General features: G+C 42.4%; 1 protein-coding gene across 42 annotated transcripts in view; it reads right to left on the reverse strand.

Annotated features, from left to right (window-relative positions):
- RIMS2 (regulating synaptic membrane exocytosis 2) overlaps positions 1-20,274 on the reverse strand; it is a 531,876-nt gene that overhangs the window by 16,156 nt on the left and 495,446 nt on the right. The window contains exon 1 of one of the 42 annotated variants that reach the window (XM_068395894.1): positions 4,398-4,527. The exons of 40 other annotated variants lie outside the window; for them this stretch is intronic. In XM_068395894.1, coding sequence (XP_068251995.1) covers positions 4,398-4,527 — 130 coding nt within the window. Of the gene's footprint in view, positions 1-4,397; positions 4,528-20,274 lie in introns of those variants that run through there. One more of the 42 variants, XM_068395895.1, reaches the window with a different exon arrangement.

Below are 20,274 nucleotides of genomic sequence, written 5' to 3' on the forward strand. Positions count from 1 at the left end.
TTTGGAGGGCATAGATCTGCACACAGATCTTGCCATGACTAGCGGTTCCATAGCTGCGCTCCTGGCAACCTCATCAACACCTCAGTGTAAATGCAAATCAGAAGTGAATGTAAATAGAGTATAAAAAGGGAATTGTAGCGCAAAGTTATTACAGCAAACAATACACATGGTGTAATTTGAGGAAGCACCAAGTTAACAGTCCCACTCATAAAAATAGATGTAGGCTTTCTAGTGACCACATGCAATCTGAGCATCTCCTCTTCTCAGTGCATGCTGGATAACTGTAATTCTTCTCCAGTAACCTTCTTGTAGATAAGAATTCACTTGCTCTACTATATTTTCCAGTTGTCCACAGGAAAGTTTACTAAACTCTTATCACTACTTTTAAATACATTATGTGCATAAAATTTTGCACTATGACTACACAGACATCTCAAAGGATGCCACACACAATTACATTGGAAATTCCCTGATCTTTTGAATTTAATGACAAAATTTCCTTTAATTTCAACAAAGCCAGGTTTTCAGACAAAACGTGAGGCTTGGGATGCTGCAAGAGCATTCAGATAGGTACTGATTTGCCCTCTGTCCCCACACTTTTTCAACAATTTCCACATAATTTAAATCTGTTCGAAGCATTATTTGATGCCAGTTCTCACTTTACTATGCAGGCTGTACACTTCATCATCAATGAATCTAACAAAAAATATAAAAGACACTCTTTAATAAACTTGACACTTCAATAACGTAGGTAATTTGCTCTGGTACCATATGACATGTTAGTTCTGTGTGTGCATATGCACACATGCCAGAAATAAACTGATGATGAAAAAAATGATTTTTCAATACCTTTTGCTAGAAACAGCTAAGAATAATAAACTCCTTTAAAAATAATGAATGTGAATAAACTTGAAGGACTTATCTAACTGATCAGCACGTAGGAAATGCTAGAGTGAATATCAGTTCCCTGGGTTGTAAATCTGGCTGACCATGGCAAGTTCAAGCCTACCCATGGCAAGTTCATGACTACCAACTAGAAAACTGCAGCCTTTCCACAGCCCGCTTCTCCAGTACATTACAGCTTGGATACCAGAGCTTAAGAAATCTCCTTCTTTGATCAACTGACACTCAAATGGATCTTCTCAGTCATCGTGTTCAAAAATAGTTTCTAAAATTATTCTTATTAGTATGTTGTATTGAGTTACCTACTATTCAGTTACTTCTGAACTTGACACAGTACTCATATTCTTTCATACCCAAGGATATACCTTTGGACCAGTATTTTTATTTCAGCAGTTAATGAACAAAAGTCTTCAAGAGAGTATTACAAATAAATGCCTCAACAGGTCAGATTTTCTATTTGTATTAAAAATGTGGTTGAGTGGGAAATGTAAAAGCACCCCTGTATCATAGAATCATAGAATGATTTGGGTTGGAAGGGACCTTAAAGATCATCTAGTTCCAACCCCCCTGCCATGGGCAGGGACACCTTTCCACTAGACCAGGTTGCTCAAAGCCCCATCCAATCTGGCCTTGAACACTGCCAGGGAGGGGGCAGCCACAGCTTCTCTGGGCAGCCTGTGCCAGTGTCTCACCACTCTTATGGTAAAGAATTTCTTCCTAATATCTAATCTAAATCTACCCTCTTTCCATTTAAAGCCGTTCCCCCTCGTCCTGTCACTACACGCCCTTGTAAAAAGTCCCTCTCACGCTTTCCTGTAGGAAAGTACCTCCTTTAGGTACTGAAAGCTGCGAGAAGGTCTCCCCGGAGCCTTCTCTTCTCCAAGCTGAACAGCCCCAGCTCTCTCAGCCTCTCTTCAGAGCAGAGGGGCTCCAGCCCTCTGATCATCTTCGTGGCCCTCCTCTGGACTCGCTCCAACAGCTCCATGTCCTTCTTCTGTTGGGGGCCCCAGAGCTGGATGCAGTGCTCTAGGTGGGGTCTCATGAGAGCGGAGTAGAGGGGGAGAATCACCTCCCTTGACTTGCTGGCCACGCTGCTTTTGTAACCTGTAGCAGGTTACCTTTTTTTAACCTATTCATCATACGCAGAAATAACTACATCTTAAGGATGGATAACTTAAGGATGGATAAGTGGGTTCAACATCTCTCTTTTTCAGATTCAACTGTAAAAGAGCATTAAGTATGTGAACATGGGAGTGCATGTACCACATCCACTTAAGGACACTGGTGGTACATAAATATAATTGCATAGAAGCACTCGGAAGACAACAAATTCCAATTTGAGTGCAGAGGTGACTTGCCATGAAAAAAAAACATCGCATTTTTTTCCTTCTACTCTCAGTGACAGCACTTGGGAAAAGAGTTTAGCTGTCATGCCTGCCACTCCCTCTGTAACCTGGTATGTCTGAAATCTCAGGTAGCAGAAACTCAGCTCCATAAAAACTGCACAGCAATTATATGTCTATTTTTTCATTGGAATTACATGAAATGCATTTTCAAGTGTAGCCTACATCTAAATGGGATCAGATAACGTCAATCAACACAACAGGTAAAAAAATCAGTGTACATTCTTTTAACACTTCTGTTTAAATAACTTGCCAGCACAAAGTAAATAAATTGTTACAATTACCTTAAATTAACAGACATTCCTCTACTGACTTCCATATATTTCATATTTCTTTGAACCAGTGAACAGTTTTAAATATAGACAGATCTCAACTGAGGAATAAGTTAAGTGTTCCCTAGACAAGTAAAGAAAACAGATCAGAACAAAACAAATCAATACTCTGATTTCACACAGGATTAATGCAATTATTGTAACTAATAACCAGGACTGAAAAGACAACTAATCTGGAATGACAGAGCAAAAAATCTTTTAAAGAATACCTCAGCATGTTTAGCATAATTTATTATATTTTCAGTGTTTAAAAAAAGTGTGTTTTCAGCCATAGTGTTTATTAGCATGTCAAAAGATTAAAAATGCCCTCTGAGGCCCACCCTGTAGTCTACTGGCAATATCTGGCAGTTCACTTCATTGTTCAAAGCAGGGCACAGATGAGGGTACTGAAGGACAGCACATTTCACCCCACGAAGCATCTCCCTGTTTTCTACCGAAAGGGGGGACCTGGCCAGCCCCAGAGTAGGGTCCAGGGGAAAGGCGAGGGATCACACCTTGGCATTCGCATCAGAAAAGGAAAGAAGATTTGGAGAAGAGATTTCAGGGACTGCTGCACATGAAACATTAAATCAAGGTGTGTGAAGATTGGGTACAAACATTCACCATTGAACTCTCCGCCTGAGATGTGGAAGGTGATATACGTATATGCAGATATTTTAAATACAGATTATGAATGGTGTGCATACATAGCTGATACATGTTTGCCTAGGAGCATTGTACAAATACTGATATCTTAATTTGATATTGCTCAAATCTATTGAAGGTGCAATATGCTCAACAGATGATTATGAAATTAAAAACCTTGAATTCATTCTGATAAACACTAGGAAGACTGTAAATTCCTTCCATATGTAAACATATTTAAACACACCAGATTATTTTCTTTACAAAACCAGTGTTTTCAAAACAAGCTCATGAAACTCAAGTTCTGTCCTGGGTAGGGTTTGGTCGCATCCTTAACTATACATACACATTTGTTACACACATTCCGAATAGTAACTGGAACTTTTTATTTTTCAGGTTTTTTGATAGTTAGCTTAGGTTTTGTTTGGTTTGGTTTTTGTCACAGTTATACAGAAAATACACTGCATCTCTTTTCTTTTGTTATGTAAAGTTCTGGTCCTGCAACAAATATATGGAAACTACACAAGCACTTTACTGGCTAGACTTACTTTTATGAGTAGAGACTGTGTGTGAGACCTGCAAGGTCTACTTGTACGCATAGCCTTCTACCCACACTGATGTTCCTAAGAAGTTAAACAGGGCCAGTGTTTCATTGTTCTTTGTAAATTAGGTTGTAATAATGTACAAGAGATACCTTAGCGGGTCCATGTACTGAGAGAAAACAGCCCATGAGGAAGTGTGATTTGTTTCCCTTACGAATGAGCAGAAACCGAAAAGACTCTCTAGCCCATTTTTTTTCAACGTAACTAAAGCTTAGCTAATGCCTTCATTTCCAACGTGGTGACAAACACCATATTTTAAATCACACCGCACTCCCCAGTCACAAGCACTGTCACCAGTAACAGAAGTAACTCTCCGGGAGCCGCGTCCCCGCGCCGCGCCCCGCGCTCCGCACCGCCGCCGCCCGCCTGCCTGCCGGGGGGACAGGGCCGCCCGACCCCCGGCCCTCCCGGGGTGCCCCTGCCGGACCCGCCCCATCCCCGGGAGCGACCCGCGGGACCCCGGGCGGGGGCCCCTCCCCGCGCACACCCGCCGCCTGCCCCGGCCCCGACCCCGGCCCTCCACGGCCCCTCACCTCCGTCTTCCTCCTCCAGGGAGTTCATGCAGGGGAAGTAGACCGCAAGCGCCTCGAAGGAGGCGGAGAGGCTGCTCCGGCTCTGCGACCGCTGCATGCTGCGCCCGCCGGCCGCCGTCTGCCGGCCCATCTTGGCCGAGCGGCACCCGCCTTTGGCGCGGTACAAGAAGCGCGGCGTCTTGGCGGCGGGCGGCGCGGAGCGGGGACAGCGGCGGAGCGGCGCGGAGCCCTCCGGGGGTGCTCCGTGCCGCGGGGGCTGAGGGCGGCAGGGAGCGCTGGGCGGCCTGGGCGCCGCGGAGCTCCGCTCTGACCAGCTCTTCTGCCCGGCTCTGCCCCGCTCCTCTGCGCGGCTCTGCCCCGCTGCCTCAGCCGGCGCCGCTGCTCCCGGCGGGGCGGGCCGCCCCAGCGAGCACGGGGCCGCCTATCAGCGGGGTAAGCCGTCAGCTGGCGGCGTAAGTCACCGGGGCGGGAAGGGAGGGGGCACCGGCGACCGTGGTGCGAGCGTCGCCGGCGGGGCGGCCCGGCCGCGGGCGGCTGTAAATACCCAGCGCGCCGGAGGCAGGACCGGGACACGGCGCGGCCGAGAGCGGCGGGCCGGCCCGCAGGCACCGCCCGCAAACTTTGTTCCTCCCCGCTCGGTCCCCGCTGGGCTGACGGGTGGCCCCAGCTTGGCAGGAGGCGGGAGAGGAGCGCCAGGGCGGGCCGGGGGCCGAGAGGAACGCTGCAGATGGGGAGGAGGCCGTGGGAGGGGTGGCCCCCCGCTTCGCCAAGGCGTGGAGCGCCTTGATGGCACCAGGGGTAGCTCAGGCTAGTGACTGCTGCCAGCACTCCTGGCCGGCACGGCACACCTGCAGCCAACGGGCAAGTGTCTTGTGAGGAGAAGGAGTGAATTTCTGAATCACAGAAGGGTTGAGGTGGGAAGGGACCTCCGGAGGTCAACTGGTCCAACACCTCTGCTCAAGCAGGGTCACCTAGAGCCAGTTGCCCTGGACTATGTCCAGACAGCCTTGAGTATCTCCAAGGATGGAGACTCCACAGCCTCTCTGGGCAACCTGTGCCAGTGCTTCATCAGCCTCATAGTGAAAAAAGGTTTTCCTGATGTTCAGGGGGAGCCTCCCATGTTTCAGTTTGTGCCCATTGCCTGTCTTGTCAGTAGCCCAGCATGTGGCGAAGAATCAGCTCCACAAGCCACAGGCAAATCCTTCACCTCTCCTGTACTTCAAGCCAGCTGTTTTTCTCTAAAGCACACCTGCCTCCTCAGCAAACATGGGTGTATCTTTTCTGAAATTTCCCCATAGCTACAATACATCATTTTATTTTAATTTTTGATTCAATTTTACTTCCATATTTTCCTCATCACTATTTAACATTACCTTTCTTTTCTGTTTATCCAGCATGTTATATTAATGGAGTATATAGTGTTTGGCAACCTTCCCCCAAAAATGATAAGAAGTTAAAGAACTGGACATCATTCAAAAGAGCTATGAGCTACTGTAGCAGTCTTTTGCAGTATCAATAAGTTATTCCCCTATAGTTCATGACAGTGCAAAAGTGCTATCAAGTGCACATGGCTGTTGTTTTCATAGAATCATAGAATGGTTTGGGTTGGAAGGGACCTTAAAGATCATCTAGTTCCAACCCCCCTGCCATGGGCAGGGACACCTTTCCACTGCACCAGGTTGCTCAAAGCCTCATCCAACCTGGCCTTGAACACTTCCAGGGAGGGGGCAGCCACAGCTTCTCTGGGCAACCTGTGCCAGTGTCTCACCACTCTTATGGTAAAGAATTTCTTCCTAATATCTAATCTAAATCTACCCCCTTTCAGTTTAAAACCGTTCCCCCTCATCCTAGCACTACATGCCCTCGTAAAAAGTCCCTCTCCAGCTTCCTTGTAGGCCCTTCTTATTCTTTCTTACTGGCCCTTGAACAGTAATGATAGTAAATGTGATTTTTTTTTTCAGTTTTCTTTCAAGGGTCTTTAACTACCCCAAAATAATGGTAAATGATATTTAGGGTTTGATCTAACAAACTTTGCAGACAGAATGAGTTTGAAGTCAACTGAAACTCTTAATGAAAAATGTCTATAGACTCATACACCTGGAGCGTATTTCATTGAGTTGATGTTTGGAAAGGAATATTTGTGCCTGGATAATAACAAGAGATTATAAACAGCCAACACTATTACTCTCATGCTTTGCTGAAGAATGAAAACTAATCAGCCTTCAGCACTCAGGGATGGAACCCATCATCACTCAACCTACAGGAAAATACTGAGTTTTGACAGCTCTTTTTACATTACGCACAATATTTTCATTTCTAGATAATTATAGTCTAGTATTCCTAGTAAAACATGTTTCATGTGACATCGTAGGCACTTATTTTTGAACAAGATAAATCATCTTTTCCTCCGTAGTACCAATAAAAGATGTCTAGGGCAACTTATCTAGGCTTTGACATCTTTTAGATGTCTCATTCATGCCATATTCCAAAATGTGTATTTAGTTGGTCAGTCTACATAAGTTCATGTTTCTGCGGTCACGTGCCAAAGGCTCTCACCTCCCAACATATCTGTGACTCTTTATTGGTTATCAAGAAGGTGAGCTGCCGAGACAGACAGACATCTCCCCTGTATGCAACAGGCAGGCCTGTGGGCAGGCCACCATCACAGAAACCTGCCACTCGGCTTTGAGGTGGACACCAGGTTAGCCTGCAATACCTCCAGCACTCTCTCTAAAAATCACCCTTTGCATTTGTGCCAGTGCTACATCACATTAAAGTACATTTGAGTTGCAGAGTGAACTTTTTCTGTTTACGTATTAATCTAAAAAGATGTTAGTAAAAGACTATAAAGCAAACAGCTCTAAAATAAATTATAACGTGAGTAATAATAAATCTGTTATATACAATTACCATGTAATTGGCAAAAAATAATTAAACATGTTGAAGTAATTGCTAAAGATATCTTTAAAATACTTGGTGGCTACAGAATTTTCTGTCCATAAACACTAAAGCAGACAAAATAACTTCCTTCAACATTTTCATCAGTGTAAGATATAGCAGAAAAGTAAATGTCTGTGGCTGGCTTTAATAATAACTCATGATTCCTTTTGAGAAGTTGGATGCAAAAAAAAGTTAATGTTCATTACGTTTCAGCTGAACTAGACTTTCATAAAAGCAAACATCTGAATAAAGCTGAATATGATGACAAGGATGCAAAGACAAAACAACAGTTGGACGACTTGGAGATATTTACAAAAATACAGGCAAACTGTAGAATACATATTCAAAGAAAAGCACTGATTTGTAACATCTGGCTAATCTACTTTCACTCCCATTTATAAATACTCCTTTTGTAAGTACTCCCTTTAGAAGTATCCCTTGTAGAAGAAATAGCAGCTACTTAGGAGCAGCAAGCTGTCAAGCAGCTTGCTCTTGTTTTCCTTCCCAAATAAGAGGGTAAGCACCTCTGCCACCTCCTCCTGAGCTCTGACCTCAGCAGAAACTGGGAGTCTCCCCGTGACACAGAGGCCTGACGTCCTGCGGTGACAGTGCCATCGCAGGGTGCTTGGCATGCTGCACCAAACGATGCTAACGGGGCACTTGGTTGGTGATGCGTGGCCTTGGTGGGAATTTGCCTGCACCCTGAAGGCTGTGCCACAATGCCAGGCCCCCACATCTGTCAGCCCCTCAGCACTGAACAAGACCTATCAGCGCCAGCGATTATAACAAGTTGATGGTTTTGCTAATATTGCACAGTATATAAAAAAAGTGTAACTCTCATTGATAAAATCAGCGTCTACCAAGAAAATAACTTTAAATATTCCACAATCCGTAGTCAATTCCAAATCACCCCAAACAGAGTCTGTGATACAAGACACCTATTCAGCAAATCTGTGACAAAGCACCAGATCACGATCCTGTCCAAGCCTCCTCAATATGCTTTTCTCTCCTGATTTTTTTCTTTAAAATAAAGGTTTAAAGGGAAGAATGAAAACAAAGGCAAAGAATGGAGATAAGAAAGACATAAATAGTCAGGATTCTGGGATTTGGGGAGGCTCTCCTCGAAGAGTTGCTAATGATTGCATTATACAAATAATCTAATTGATGGCAATCTAGACACATGCCATCCCCCAGTTGTTTTGCTGATTTTTTTAATTTTAACTGCTGCTCATTGATTTGTGTCACCAGTTGCAAGTGAATCAGATTCCTATTAAAGAAACTGCATCCAAACTCCCACCTCAATGTTAAATATCAAGACAAAGCATGACACTCCCAGGTATCATATTTCTTTAACATTTTCTGATAGTTTGGTGAAAGAACAGTATGTTGCAAGAATCCAGGTCAAACAGAACAAGGTCAAACATCTGCTATAAATGTATGTACTGACCTGAGGCAATTCTATTTGTAGAGATGGGTATATTATAATATATTTTGGTGGCTTATCTACCAAACCAGGAAAGCAGTTGCTTACTAGTTGTATTCCCTGCAAATTACTAAAAAATGTCATGTAACATGAATCTGTGGCACTGGATCTTCAGTGCCAAGCTGCTTTAAATACAGCCAGCCAATAATGGGATTCTGAATTTAATAAACATATCCTTCTTTTTTTATATAGATATACTATGTGTAGTAATTAAAAAAATTAATATGGACATTAATGTATTCTCCATCTTCTTCCATGTTTAGACTGTAACTGTGTGTATTTCAGCAAACGTGCTCCAACTAAGCACAAATTATTAGACTTTAAATGGAGATGCTTTGGAAAAATAATGATTTGATGATTCCTTCATGAAAACATACCTTTTTTCCTGGGAAAAAAAAAAAAAAAAAAAGGGAAAAAGAAGTTTCTTTACTTCCTATTGCTACTTCTGTGTACTGAAGCTGGAGGTCATAACTGCCTGGACTTGGAAGAATGCAAAATTATTTGTGCAGATGATTTTTTTATTACTGCCTATCTTATGGATTAATCCCTAAAGCCTGCTCTGTGTCCTGAACAGAAGGTAAAAGCACACATTGCCATAAAGGGGTCCTTAAGGCCTTGTGCACATTTTGGAGAGGGTTCTCCAGTGCCAACACTATGGAAAGGTTTCTGAACATCCCTTTTTAAACCTGCAAGTAAGGAAGGTATTCCGGGAATGGGACGAGAAAGGAGTTGTTGCCCTTTTTCACCTTTTCTACTCTTCTGTCAATCATTGCCCACAGATTTCTTTTGTTTGCTACAGAAAGGATTTATTTTGATCAGGGTTGTCTTCAGAGAAGACAACTCAGCTGCCTAGCTTTCTATACGGCTTAATTATCTGCAACTTGCACTACAGCTATCAACTATTAGGCATAATGTATTACAAGTATAATTCAATCTATTTAATGACTTTCCACTTATGAGAAATCTTTGCATAATGTGTCACTACAAGAAGGGCAAATGGCTTCCTCTTCCAAAGCGAGGGACAGTCCCCCACACTCTCACTGAGCTGCAATCCAGACCGTGTTTTATATAACCGAGTTTTGGCCTCCTCTCATACCCTCAGCCTTCACTAAGCAGAGCCAGCCAATGCACATCAACAGAGAAGAAACACTTGATAAACATCAAGGGCCTCAGAAACAGAGTTAACTGAATTATCTCGCCCTCCAAAAAAAAAACCCAGTCTGAAAACACAGCATTTATCTAATTCTAGGAAGACAGAAAAGGGAAAATAAATACCAGTATTAGTTGGAGGAAATTTTATTCTCCAAGTAAGTTATTATTCAAGGAATTTCCAGTAATTTGTCCGGGTTAAGTATCACTGGGATATAAGATTGCAATTATTACCATATTAAACTTTTTTTTTTTTTCCTTTTTGAAAAGCTAAGACAATACACTGAATAGATCATTAAAAGTACTGCCCAGTCAGTGTAAAACAGAGTTTATGTATGAAATCTTGTAACATGTAGTAACAACCTGTTATTTACTGTAATTTGCTAAATTACAGACTGTGCTGGCTGTCCCCATGCCTACAGAGAGGGGCATATGCCAACTCCAGACAAGCACTTGGGGCAGATTCCAGAAAGCTACAAGGTCCTTCAGAAAATAATGGCTGTTTTTACTGTTTCCCATCATATAACAATTCACTGCTCTCGCCTTAGTATTTTTTTGATCATGACTAACATGATCATGAACTCCATCCCAGGGCAATGGCTCTCAGTCCATGCAGCACTAACAGTCAGTGGTCTCCTACTCTTTTTGAAGTTTCATGACATAATGACCATTCCTACATCGTTTCTATGCCCAGCAATCAGAAGTTTTCTAAATTCATTTTTTTAAAATCAGTACATTTTGGATCTTATGAGTGTTCCCTACTAAGCAGTCACGGAGAATGCAGACACACTTTTCCATCTGCTTACGTGGGAACAATAAATTTTTCCATTCTCCCAATTCTTTTCGCATTTTCTATTGTAAGGTCAACTCCACCCCAAATATCAAGCTAGGTACGCAGTACAGATTTCTACCAAAATAGCTTTGCTGACTGACACAGCTGTTCTGGGAGAATTCCCTAGTTGTTAGTGCAAGTGCAGTTATATCAGCAAAACAGGATTCTCCTAGAACTGCTTGTTTTACATGTCCACATTGGGACTCATTTGCTGGTACCGATTCCAGTATTCCTACACTGGAAAAGAGCTCCCACTGTTACCATCGCCTTAACAGTCTGTGCCAGTGGAACTCTACCCATAAGTAATTTAGCCCTTGTAGGGATCATTTCAAAGACTTACACATTTTCAGAGGATACAGCTTTGAGGAGCTGAAAGAAATTGCTTTCATTATGTCTCCTCCAAAACCACAGATTTCAGTTTCTGAAAGTGAAACTGGGAAATTTTAACATAAAATATGTTTTAAAAGGTAGAAAAGGAAAAGTAGTAAGATTTTTTCTTCCTGGAAACATAGGATGCTTTCAGATCCATGGAGATACCAGTTTCAGTTTCTTAAACAACATAGTAGGATTGCTTGTCCCTGCAGTTGGCATTCTCTTCTGTATTATGCCTTCTTTAATGAACATGAAGGAAATCTGTAAAAATAGGTCTCTCTTTTGCTTTAATACTAATATTAGTCACATGTGAAAGCTGTCTGTTCTTATTCACAGAATCACAGAATGTTAGGGATTGGAAGGGACCTCGAAAGATCATCTAGTCCAATCCCCCTGCCGGAGCAGGATTGCCTAGACCATATCACACAGGAACGCGTCCAGGCGGGTTTTGAATGTCTCCAGAGAAGGAGACTCCACAACCTCTCTGGGCAGCCTGTTCCAGTGTTCGGTCACCCTCACCGTAAAGAAGTTTTTCCTCAAATTTAAGTGGAACCTCCTGTGTTCCAGCTTGCACCCATTGCCCCTTGTCCTGTCAAGGGATGTCACTGAGAAGAGCCTGGCTCCATCCTCATGACACTTGCCCTTGACATATTTATAAACATTAATGAGGTCACCCCTCAGTCTCCTCTTCTCCAAGCTAAAGAGACCCAGCTCCCTCAGCCTCTCCTCATAAGGGAGATGTTCCACTCCCTTAATCATCTTCGTGGCTCTGCGCTGGACTCTCTCTACCAGTTCCCTGTCCTTCTTGAACTGAGGGGCACAGAACTGGACACAATATTCCAGATGCGGCCTCACCAGGGCAGCGTAGAGAGGGAGGAGAACCTCTCTCGACCTGCTAACCACACCCCTTCTCATACACCCCAGGATGCCATTGGCCTTCTTGGCCACAAGGGCGCACTGCTGGCTCATGGTCATCCTGTTGTCCACTAGGACCCCCAGGTGCCTTTCCCCTACGCTGCTCTCCAACATATCTGCCCCCAACTTGTACTGGTACATGGGGTTGTTCTTGCCCAGATGCAGGACTCTACACTTGCTCTTGTTATATTTCACTAAATTTCTCCCCACCCAACCCTCCAGCCTGTCCAGGTCTCTCTGAATGGCTGCGCAGCCTTCCGTTGTGTCAGCCACTCCTCCCAGTTTTGTGTCATCAGCGAACTTGCTGACAGTGCACTCTATTCCCTCATCCAAGTCATTAATGAATATATTGAATAGAACCGGTCCCAGCACCGACCCTTGAGGGACTCCGCTAGACACAGGCCTCCAACTGGACTCTGTCCCATTGACCACCACTCTCTGGCTTCTTTCCTTCAGCCAGTTCACAATCCACCTCACTACCCGATCATCCAGACCACACTTCCTCAGTTTAGCTGCGAGGATGCTGTGGGAGACCGCGTCAAACGCTTTACTGAAATCGAGATAGACCACATCCACAGCTTTACCACCATCTATCCACCGGGTTACGTCCTCATAAAAGGCTATCAAGTTGGTTAAGCATGACTTCCCCTTGGTGAAGCCATGCTGAGTGCCCCTAATGATCCCCCTATCCTTGATGTGCCTAGAGACAGCATCAAGGACAAGTTGTTCCATCACCTTTCCAGGGATGGAGGTGAGGCTGACCGGTCTATAGTTACCAGGGTCCTCCTTCTTGCCCTTTTTGAAGACTGGAGTGACATTCGCTTTCCTCCAGTCCTCAGGCACCTCTCCCGTTGCCCATGACTTAGCAAAGATGATGGAGAGTGGCCTAGCAATGACTTCCGCCAGCTCCCTCAGCACCCGCGGGTGCATCCCATCAGGGCCCATGGATTTATGGACGTCCAGATTGCTTAATTGGTCCCTGACCCAGCCCTCATCTACCAAGACAGATTCCTCCTCTATCCTGACTTCTTCTGGGGCCTCAGGTGTCTGGGGCTCCTCAGGACAGCCTCCAGCAGTATAGACAGAGGCAAAGAAGGCATTCAGTAACTCCGCCTTCTTTTTATCCTCTGTCTCCAGGGCCCCCACCTCATTCATCAGTGGGCCTACATTGCCTCTAGTGTTGGCTTTACCTGCAATGTATTTGAAGAAGCCCTTTCTGTTGTCCTTCACCTCTCTTGCAAGGTTTAATTCCAAGGAGGTCTTAGCTTTCCTAGTTGCCTCCCTACATCCTCTGACAACAGACTTATATTCCTCCCAAGTGGCCAGCCCCTCCTTCCATGATCTGTACACCCTCTTCTTCCACTTGAGTTTGCCCAGCAGTTCCCTGTTTGAGCATGCAGGTCTCCTGCTACCCTTCCTTGACTTCCTACCTGCTGGGATGCTCTGATCTTGAGCTCGGAAGAAGCAGTCCTTGAATGCTAACCAACTATCTTGGGCCCCTTTACCTTCTAGTACCCTGTCCCATGGGATTTCCCCTAGCAATTGCTTGAAAAGGCCAAAGTTGGCCCTCCTGAAGTCCAGGGTTGTGATTCTGCTAGCTATTCTGTTCCTGCCACATGAGATCCTGAACTCCACCATCTCATGGTCACTACAACCAAGGCTGCCCTCAACCTTCACCTCTTCAACCAGACCCTCCTTGTTAGTAAGGATAAGATCCAGCAGCGCTCCTCTCCTAGTTGGCTCATCCACCATTTGCATCAGAAAGTTATCATCAATGCACTGGAGGAACCTCCTGGACTGAGGATGGCTGGCTGAGTAGGCCTCCCAGCAAATATCAGGGTAGTTGAAATCCCCCACGACAACCAGACCCTGTAATTGAGAGACTGCTCTCAGCTGCCTGTAGAAAGCCTCATCACCCTCCTCATCCTGATCCGGTGGCCTGTAATAGACACCCACAACAGTATCACCCCTGCCAGCCTGCCCCTTAATTCGCACCCACAAACTCTCAACTCGCTCCTGATCCGCCCCTGGACAGAACTCAGTACATTCTAGCTGCTCACTCACATAAAGAGCAACTCCACCACCTCTCCTTAGTGGCCTGTCTTTCCTGAACAGGACATAGCCATCCATGACCACATTCCAGTCATGCGAGGTGTCCCACCCAGTCTCTGTAATTGCCACTAGATCATAGCCCCCCGACCGAACACGGATTTCTAACTCCTTCTGTTTATTCTCCATATATTTTTATTCAAATGAAATATATTTAACTTGCCCCTCCAATGTTTACAATAAAACCACAAAAAACAACATAAAGTCATAATTTTTCTAAATAACAAAGGGAGTTGTTAATGGGCTAGCATGCAGCAATGCAGTGTAGCTAGCTGACAAGTAACTATGAGGTCAGAATTAGAGCCGAAAATGTTTACACAGCTGAGTATTTCTATTTTTATTAAAATAATTTCACACCTTTGTGATCACAAGGCAATCTGGAAACCACAAGGTGTCTTAGAACTCAGCAAAATATATTACTTCATAATGCTTCATCAGGATAAGAAACAAAGAGCACAGAAATAAAAATGTACATGCTCTTCTAAGGAAAGTGATTTTGAGAAAGAAACAATATCAAGCTGTAAAAAAAACAAACCCAAGTGTTTTGTTTTGTTTTTTAAATGCATGCATGGAGGCTATCGGCTCTCTCTGTTTAGATTCTAATCCACTTTTTTGTCTCTGAGAGTAACCTTCTTTATAATTCATCAGACCCATCAGCTTAGAAATAAGCTGCAGTTGTTCACGTATACTCTCAAATCTTATTATTTCAGCTGCCTGTGTACTCCACTGAAGGTTTTCAAAATGTCTTAGACCAGGATAATGTAATTAGTTTCTGAAAGTGTAACTTCATGAAACATGGTTTGTTTCCCTGTATAATTCAGTCTTCAGTACAGAAGGGAGAAAACCAGTATAGAACTATTGGCACTTGAGCAGCCTGTGGAGCACACTGTGCTGCATACAACGAATGCACCCAGTCAATGCACCTGTGTTGGTGCAGCAGTCTGCTGATGTTACTTAAGAAGATATACTGTGGAAAAGCACCCTATGATCTTTATGCTTGTATTTTTCCAGGAAAAAAAAGTACAAAAAACCCCTCCTACTGAGATTAAATGTGGTTTGCAAGCATGTGAAAATGACAAATGAAAACAACAGGAATGGAAAGCAAGGTATGTACCTGTCACGTACTGTTCTCTGCACTCAAGGACTGCAATGTCTAGGGAGTACGTGGTTTGCTGAAGACATTGCCGCTACGATGCAGGTCTGGTTCGATACGGTTGCCATATAAGAGTATTACAGTGTTACATCAAGTGGTGAAAGCTTTGGTGAGTCCAAATGTCAGCATTGCAAAGAGATATTTGTCTTGCAAGTCTGTAATGTTATTTTGACATAACCTGTAGAAGGTTAATGCATATTAAGCAGGGATGATTTTGCAAAATTCTGTGCCTATTAGGTTATCTGTTTTTCTTGAGACCACAGACTACATTTATTGGAAACACTATATGCCACAGTCCTATGTGTTATTTCAGTGCAGAACAACCAAACTGGTTTCCTGAGGCTTCTTCTGCTGTGCAAATCCCTGCAGAGACTTGCCACATCTGTTTTGTAAATCACGCTCTTTCAAATTGCCTGCACTGTCTAGTCCACAGGTAACCAACTCCACTTGTCAGCCAGCCTAGCTTCCACTTACATCCTATGGTTAGTGCTACCTAGTAGGTGGGAATCTCTGAATGCCTGAAAGTGTCAGAACGTCAGTGGAAGCCACACCATTTTAGTGAGGTCACGAATTTCACTTCTTACGGGTGCAAATATATGTGGTGTCAATACTTTGTTTTAATGAGGATTTTACAAGAGGACTATACTTAGAGAATTCAATTCACTAATGAAACACCTTAATTTTAATAGTCAGCTCTAAACTCACTGACTAGAATCTGAGTCAGTTGGTGGACACTGGGATCCATCCAGAAATAGCAATAAAAAATACTCTCCAAGCAAAGTCTAAATAACCAAGAGGAAAGACATATATTTTTATCTACTGATGTCATGTTTAACTGACAAAATCATAATTTTTAGTTTTGTTTTGTAAGTTTTCACACTGTTTGTATTTCTGGCAGAGGAATGTGTGGTGTTGTCATTACACTGCTCTCATTTCCATGGTGTTTGAGTCACAGCAGTGTCTCTTCAGCCATGATCACTCAATCACATGAATCCCAAAATGCCATTGCTGATGAAAAACAATTTTATTTTTCCCTTTCATTTGTTTTTATTCTGGTAATCCACAGCTATGTCTACAGGAATAAATACAATATCAAGACACGTTCTGATGCACGGGAACTAGAACATTTTACTGCTACATGTGATTCTGTGATTCTGTGATACATCTTTAGAAGAGTCTCTAGCACAGTACTGGCTTGAAGTTGTAGAGCACCTCCAATAAAGTCCTGGTTCAGGAGTTAAAATGGGCCACAAATCCCTTCCAAAAGGCTGTTTTGGAGGGTAGGAGATTACCACAGTATGGATTTGAGTAACTGTGCCAACTGGACTCAGTGCCAGAGGACAACTCTGTGTGTTTTAATGCTGTAATACAGCGGAAACTTATTTCTCTCAGATATGACACTACTACAGATTTAAAACTGCCAGGCAGGAATTAGATTGCAGGTGCAAAATATGAAGTTAGCTTGCCAAAAAACTTCAGAGGCTTCAGAGTCACTATGCTATAAATAACTTATTTCATAAATCAGCTGTTTGAAAGCCAGTTAGCCATGCTATCACTATATTAATGAGTTCAAATGTGATTCAAAACACCATATGTGAAGTTTTAATTGTTGTATATAACCTGGAACTTTTAGAAACTTTTCACTCACATAGGATTACATGTAAGGCCTCACTGGACATCTTTTCACAATTTCATATTTAAGGACTAACGGACAGAGAGCAGTAAAATTCCACAGACTAGTATGCTATTACTACTATTACTGTTGTTACTGCTAGTAGTAGTACTAGCTAATATTGATTACAGACCAGATGTGCTGATATACATTTGGCCCCATGCATGACCTGTGTTGGATCGCGCAAAATGCTGAACAACTTTACTTCTTTACCTACATTGGCCTTTAAGAAATAAAATTTATTTCTCCCGCTAGTAAGGTGTCCCATCCAAGATGATCTAAAAATATCATACTTTCCAAAGCTCCCTCAGATAAGTGGTTCAATATCTTTCAGGTGTTTACACTTTAGGCTGTCACCTAAACTGTAAATGACTGAAAATAAGAGTTGAGAGAGATATCGTTGATGTCAACCTCAAGCCACTTTTGCTCATCTACAAAACCACCCATGAGCATGGGTCTTTGAATAATGTTCACATTTTTGATCAATTTTCCCAGGATTATGCTGTATTTGCTATTTGTCTGTATTTCAAAATGGTCCTTTAGCTTCAGCTGGCTACTTTTTGTTGTCACATTTAGTTAACAGTTGCATAATCATAATGCTAGAAGATCAAGAAAGCTTGGACCTGAATATAGAAGACACTGTATGAACTCATAGTTTGAGGTTTTGCTCAAAGGAGCGTACAGTCTGAAAGAACAGCAGATAAAAACCACAGGCTGCAGAATAGAAAGAAATGGCACCAAATTTACACCATCCCCAGTAAGTCAGCAGCAAAAACTTCCTGCTGTCTGGATAATCTCCATCAGCATACAATGTCAAATGTATTAGCAAATAACATCCTACTAATCTTTGCCTACCTATATATATTAAGAGATGGTTTGTATCAATTTCCATTTCAGTAGCGTAAATTCAGAGTGGCTTACTGAAGTGAGGACTATGATTTTCTCAGTGGAAAGGAAAGTGAAATGTGTGTCTTTCTTTATCTACTTGTATTAGCTATTTTCAATGAAAACCAGCACTGGTATAATTGTAATAAAGAGTGGTCCATTTAACAGTACAAAATCCAGTAATTGTATTCTTTTTCAAGGGTCACGGCAGTCCCATTGCTAGTGGTGACTCATCTAAGTGCAAAGATGTTTCTCTGGGTTAGAGAAGAAAAGAGAGTCTCTAACTAAAAAGAAAGAAAGAAGAAAAAAGCTCTAAATGGTTCATGCTGTGTGACATCATGTGTTTACTTATGTAGCACAACAGAGCTGGTACTTTAGCCCCAGCTTGGGTACTGGAAACTACATCAGTGCTGGGTTTGGCCAGGCTAAATAGTTTTGCAGAATATGTCACTTGTTTGTTTGGAGACAGCTCAGGTATTTGTGACCCTGCTATGCTGTGTGGCACTGACATGCACCAAGATTCGTCTCATTTCACTTCTGCATATTAAAAGTAGGAGCCTAGATTAAGCCAGCTGCCTAAGCCCCCTCTGTAGTCAATGGACAAAAATTTGAAACAATCTGTGCAGCAGATTGCAATGCCAGAGTACCAACTATGGCAAATGAATGAATTTTCAGTCCCGGAGAAGTTACCAGCCAACGTTAACTGAAGATAGAAAACCTACGGGCTCAATTAGGAACTACATACAGCCACAAAAATAATAGAACCAAACTTAGAAGATGACAGAATCCCAAATGACCAATACTGCTGGTGACTGTCAGCTATGTAAAAGAAGTTCTCAAACCTTTTTGGACCAGTATAGTAAAGGCACATCAAGTTTTGAACTCTACAGAGTGCACAGTGGTACAACTACAACTTCTTCTGACTCACCCACCCAGAAGCCCGTGGGCCAGTTAACAGACAGATCAAACAGGCAGGTTGCCTCCCACCTCCCAGTCCAGACGGAGGTGCCTTGCTATGCTGTGACTGCTCCTTTGTAGTACACACTTGTGTGTCTGTCTGTATGCACATGTATATTTATAGTCATATATAAAAATATACACACACAGATAAAAATGCTATCTTGTGTTTATTCACACACACTTGTGTCTATATAATATTTTAATGTTTTTATACTGCAGAAGGTGTAGGAGTTGATGAGGGACTGAAAAAAGCAATCAGGATGACAGCCTATGTGTTTGCCATATCTCACAGACAACGTATATTTAATTTGAAATATTCTTATACATAAATGATATGTTAAAAATAACCCCCAAATAATCAATATAACTAAGTTTTTACAAAAAATATATGATTGTTAAGTCTTTCTCCGTAAATTTCAGCTGAATAGTACATAAGCTGTTTTGCAGAGGAGCTGAGAAACTCTCCCTCCCACTTCTTTTGGAGGGATCTGTCAGGAACTCTGGGTTCTCAGAACCCTAAAAGTCAAGCCAATAATTCTTTGCTTATTTCTTCCTCCCCTACCCTGCTCCTTTTGTTTCAGAAACCAAATAAAATAGATACACATTTTGTTAATTAAAATTCCTTTTTTTTTTTCTGTATGAATACTGGCTATTGTTACTTTCTAAAATAATCTTTTGTGGATTTAACAAATGTCAGACTTTCATCAGGATTCTGCACCAGCATTCTTGTTTAGAAAGTTCTACAAAATTCAATTAGAATAGAAGCAACCCACTAATGCAAATGAGTTATTTGGATACAGTATTTTTACATCTGCCTATTATGTAGTGCATCAAAGATAGTGGACTCTTTTGTTAATTTTACAATGTGGGCCTTTAGTTAATGTTTTAATACAGTTTAGTTAATAAACAACTTCTAATTTTCTCTATGTGCTACCCTCATTCAGTCCCACCATGTTTAATAATCTTAATATCTTTGTGTTTAGTTTGGGGAATATCTTTAGATTCAGGGTCATTTAATATATAGATGTGTTCAGTCCTGTACACATGGAAAAAGAGGAAAAATGTTCTCTAAGCACAAATGTGACAAATGACCATATGAGAACATTTTTTTCGTGTAAGTATTTAAAGAATGTTTAAATTTGAAATTAAACCTTATTTTACTCTGTGCATTGTGATATATAACAGAAAGGTACAGACTGCACAGTTGAACTGTTGGTGTCAATGTCTACTAAAGACATGGGGCCACCTCCTGGCTTTGCTTACACCTGTGCAAATATGGAGTTACTCCATGAACCTCTCTAGATTAACACTAAATTTGAGGTTTCATAGAAGTATGTCAGGTAAACATAGAAATCAGCTGAGTCATGCAGCTAATTTGCTTTAAAATCTTTTATAATTAAGCTAAGA

This window comes from Nyctibius grandis, chromosome 3, assembly GCF_013368605.1.
Source record: "Nyctibius grandis isolate bNycGra1 chromosome 3, bNycGra1.pri, whole genome shotgun sequence".
In the NCBI taxonomy this organism is placed as follows: domain Eukaryota; kingdom Metazoa; phylum Chordata; class Aves; order Nyctibiiformes; family Nyctibiidae; genus Nyctibius; species Nyctibius grandis.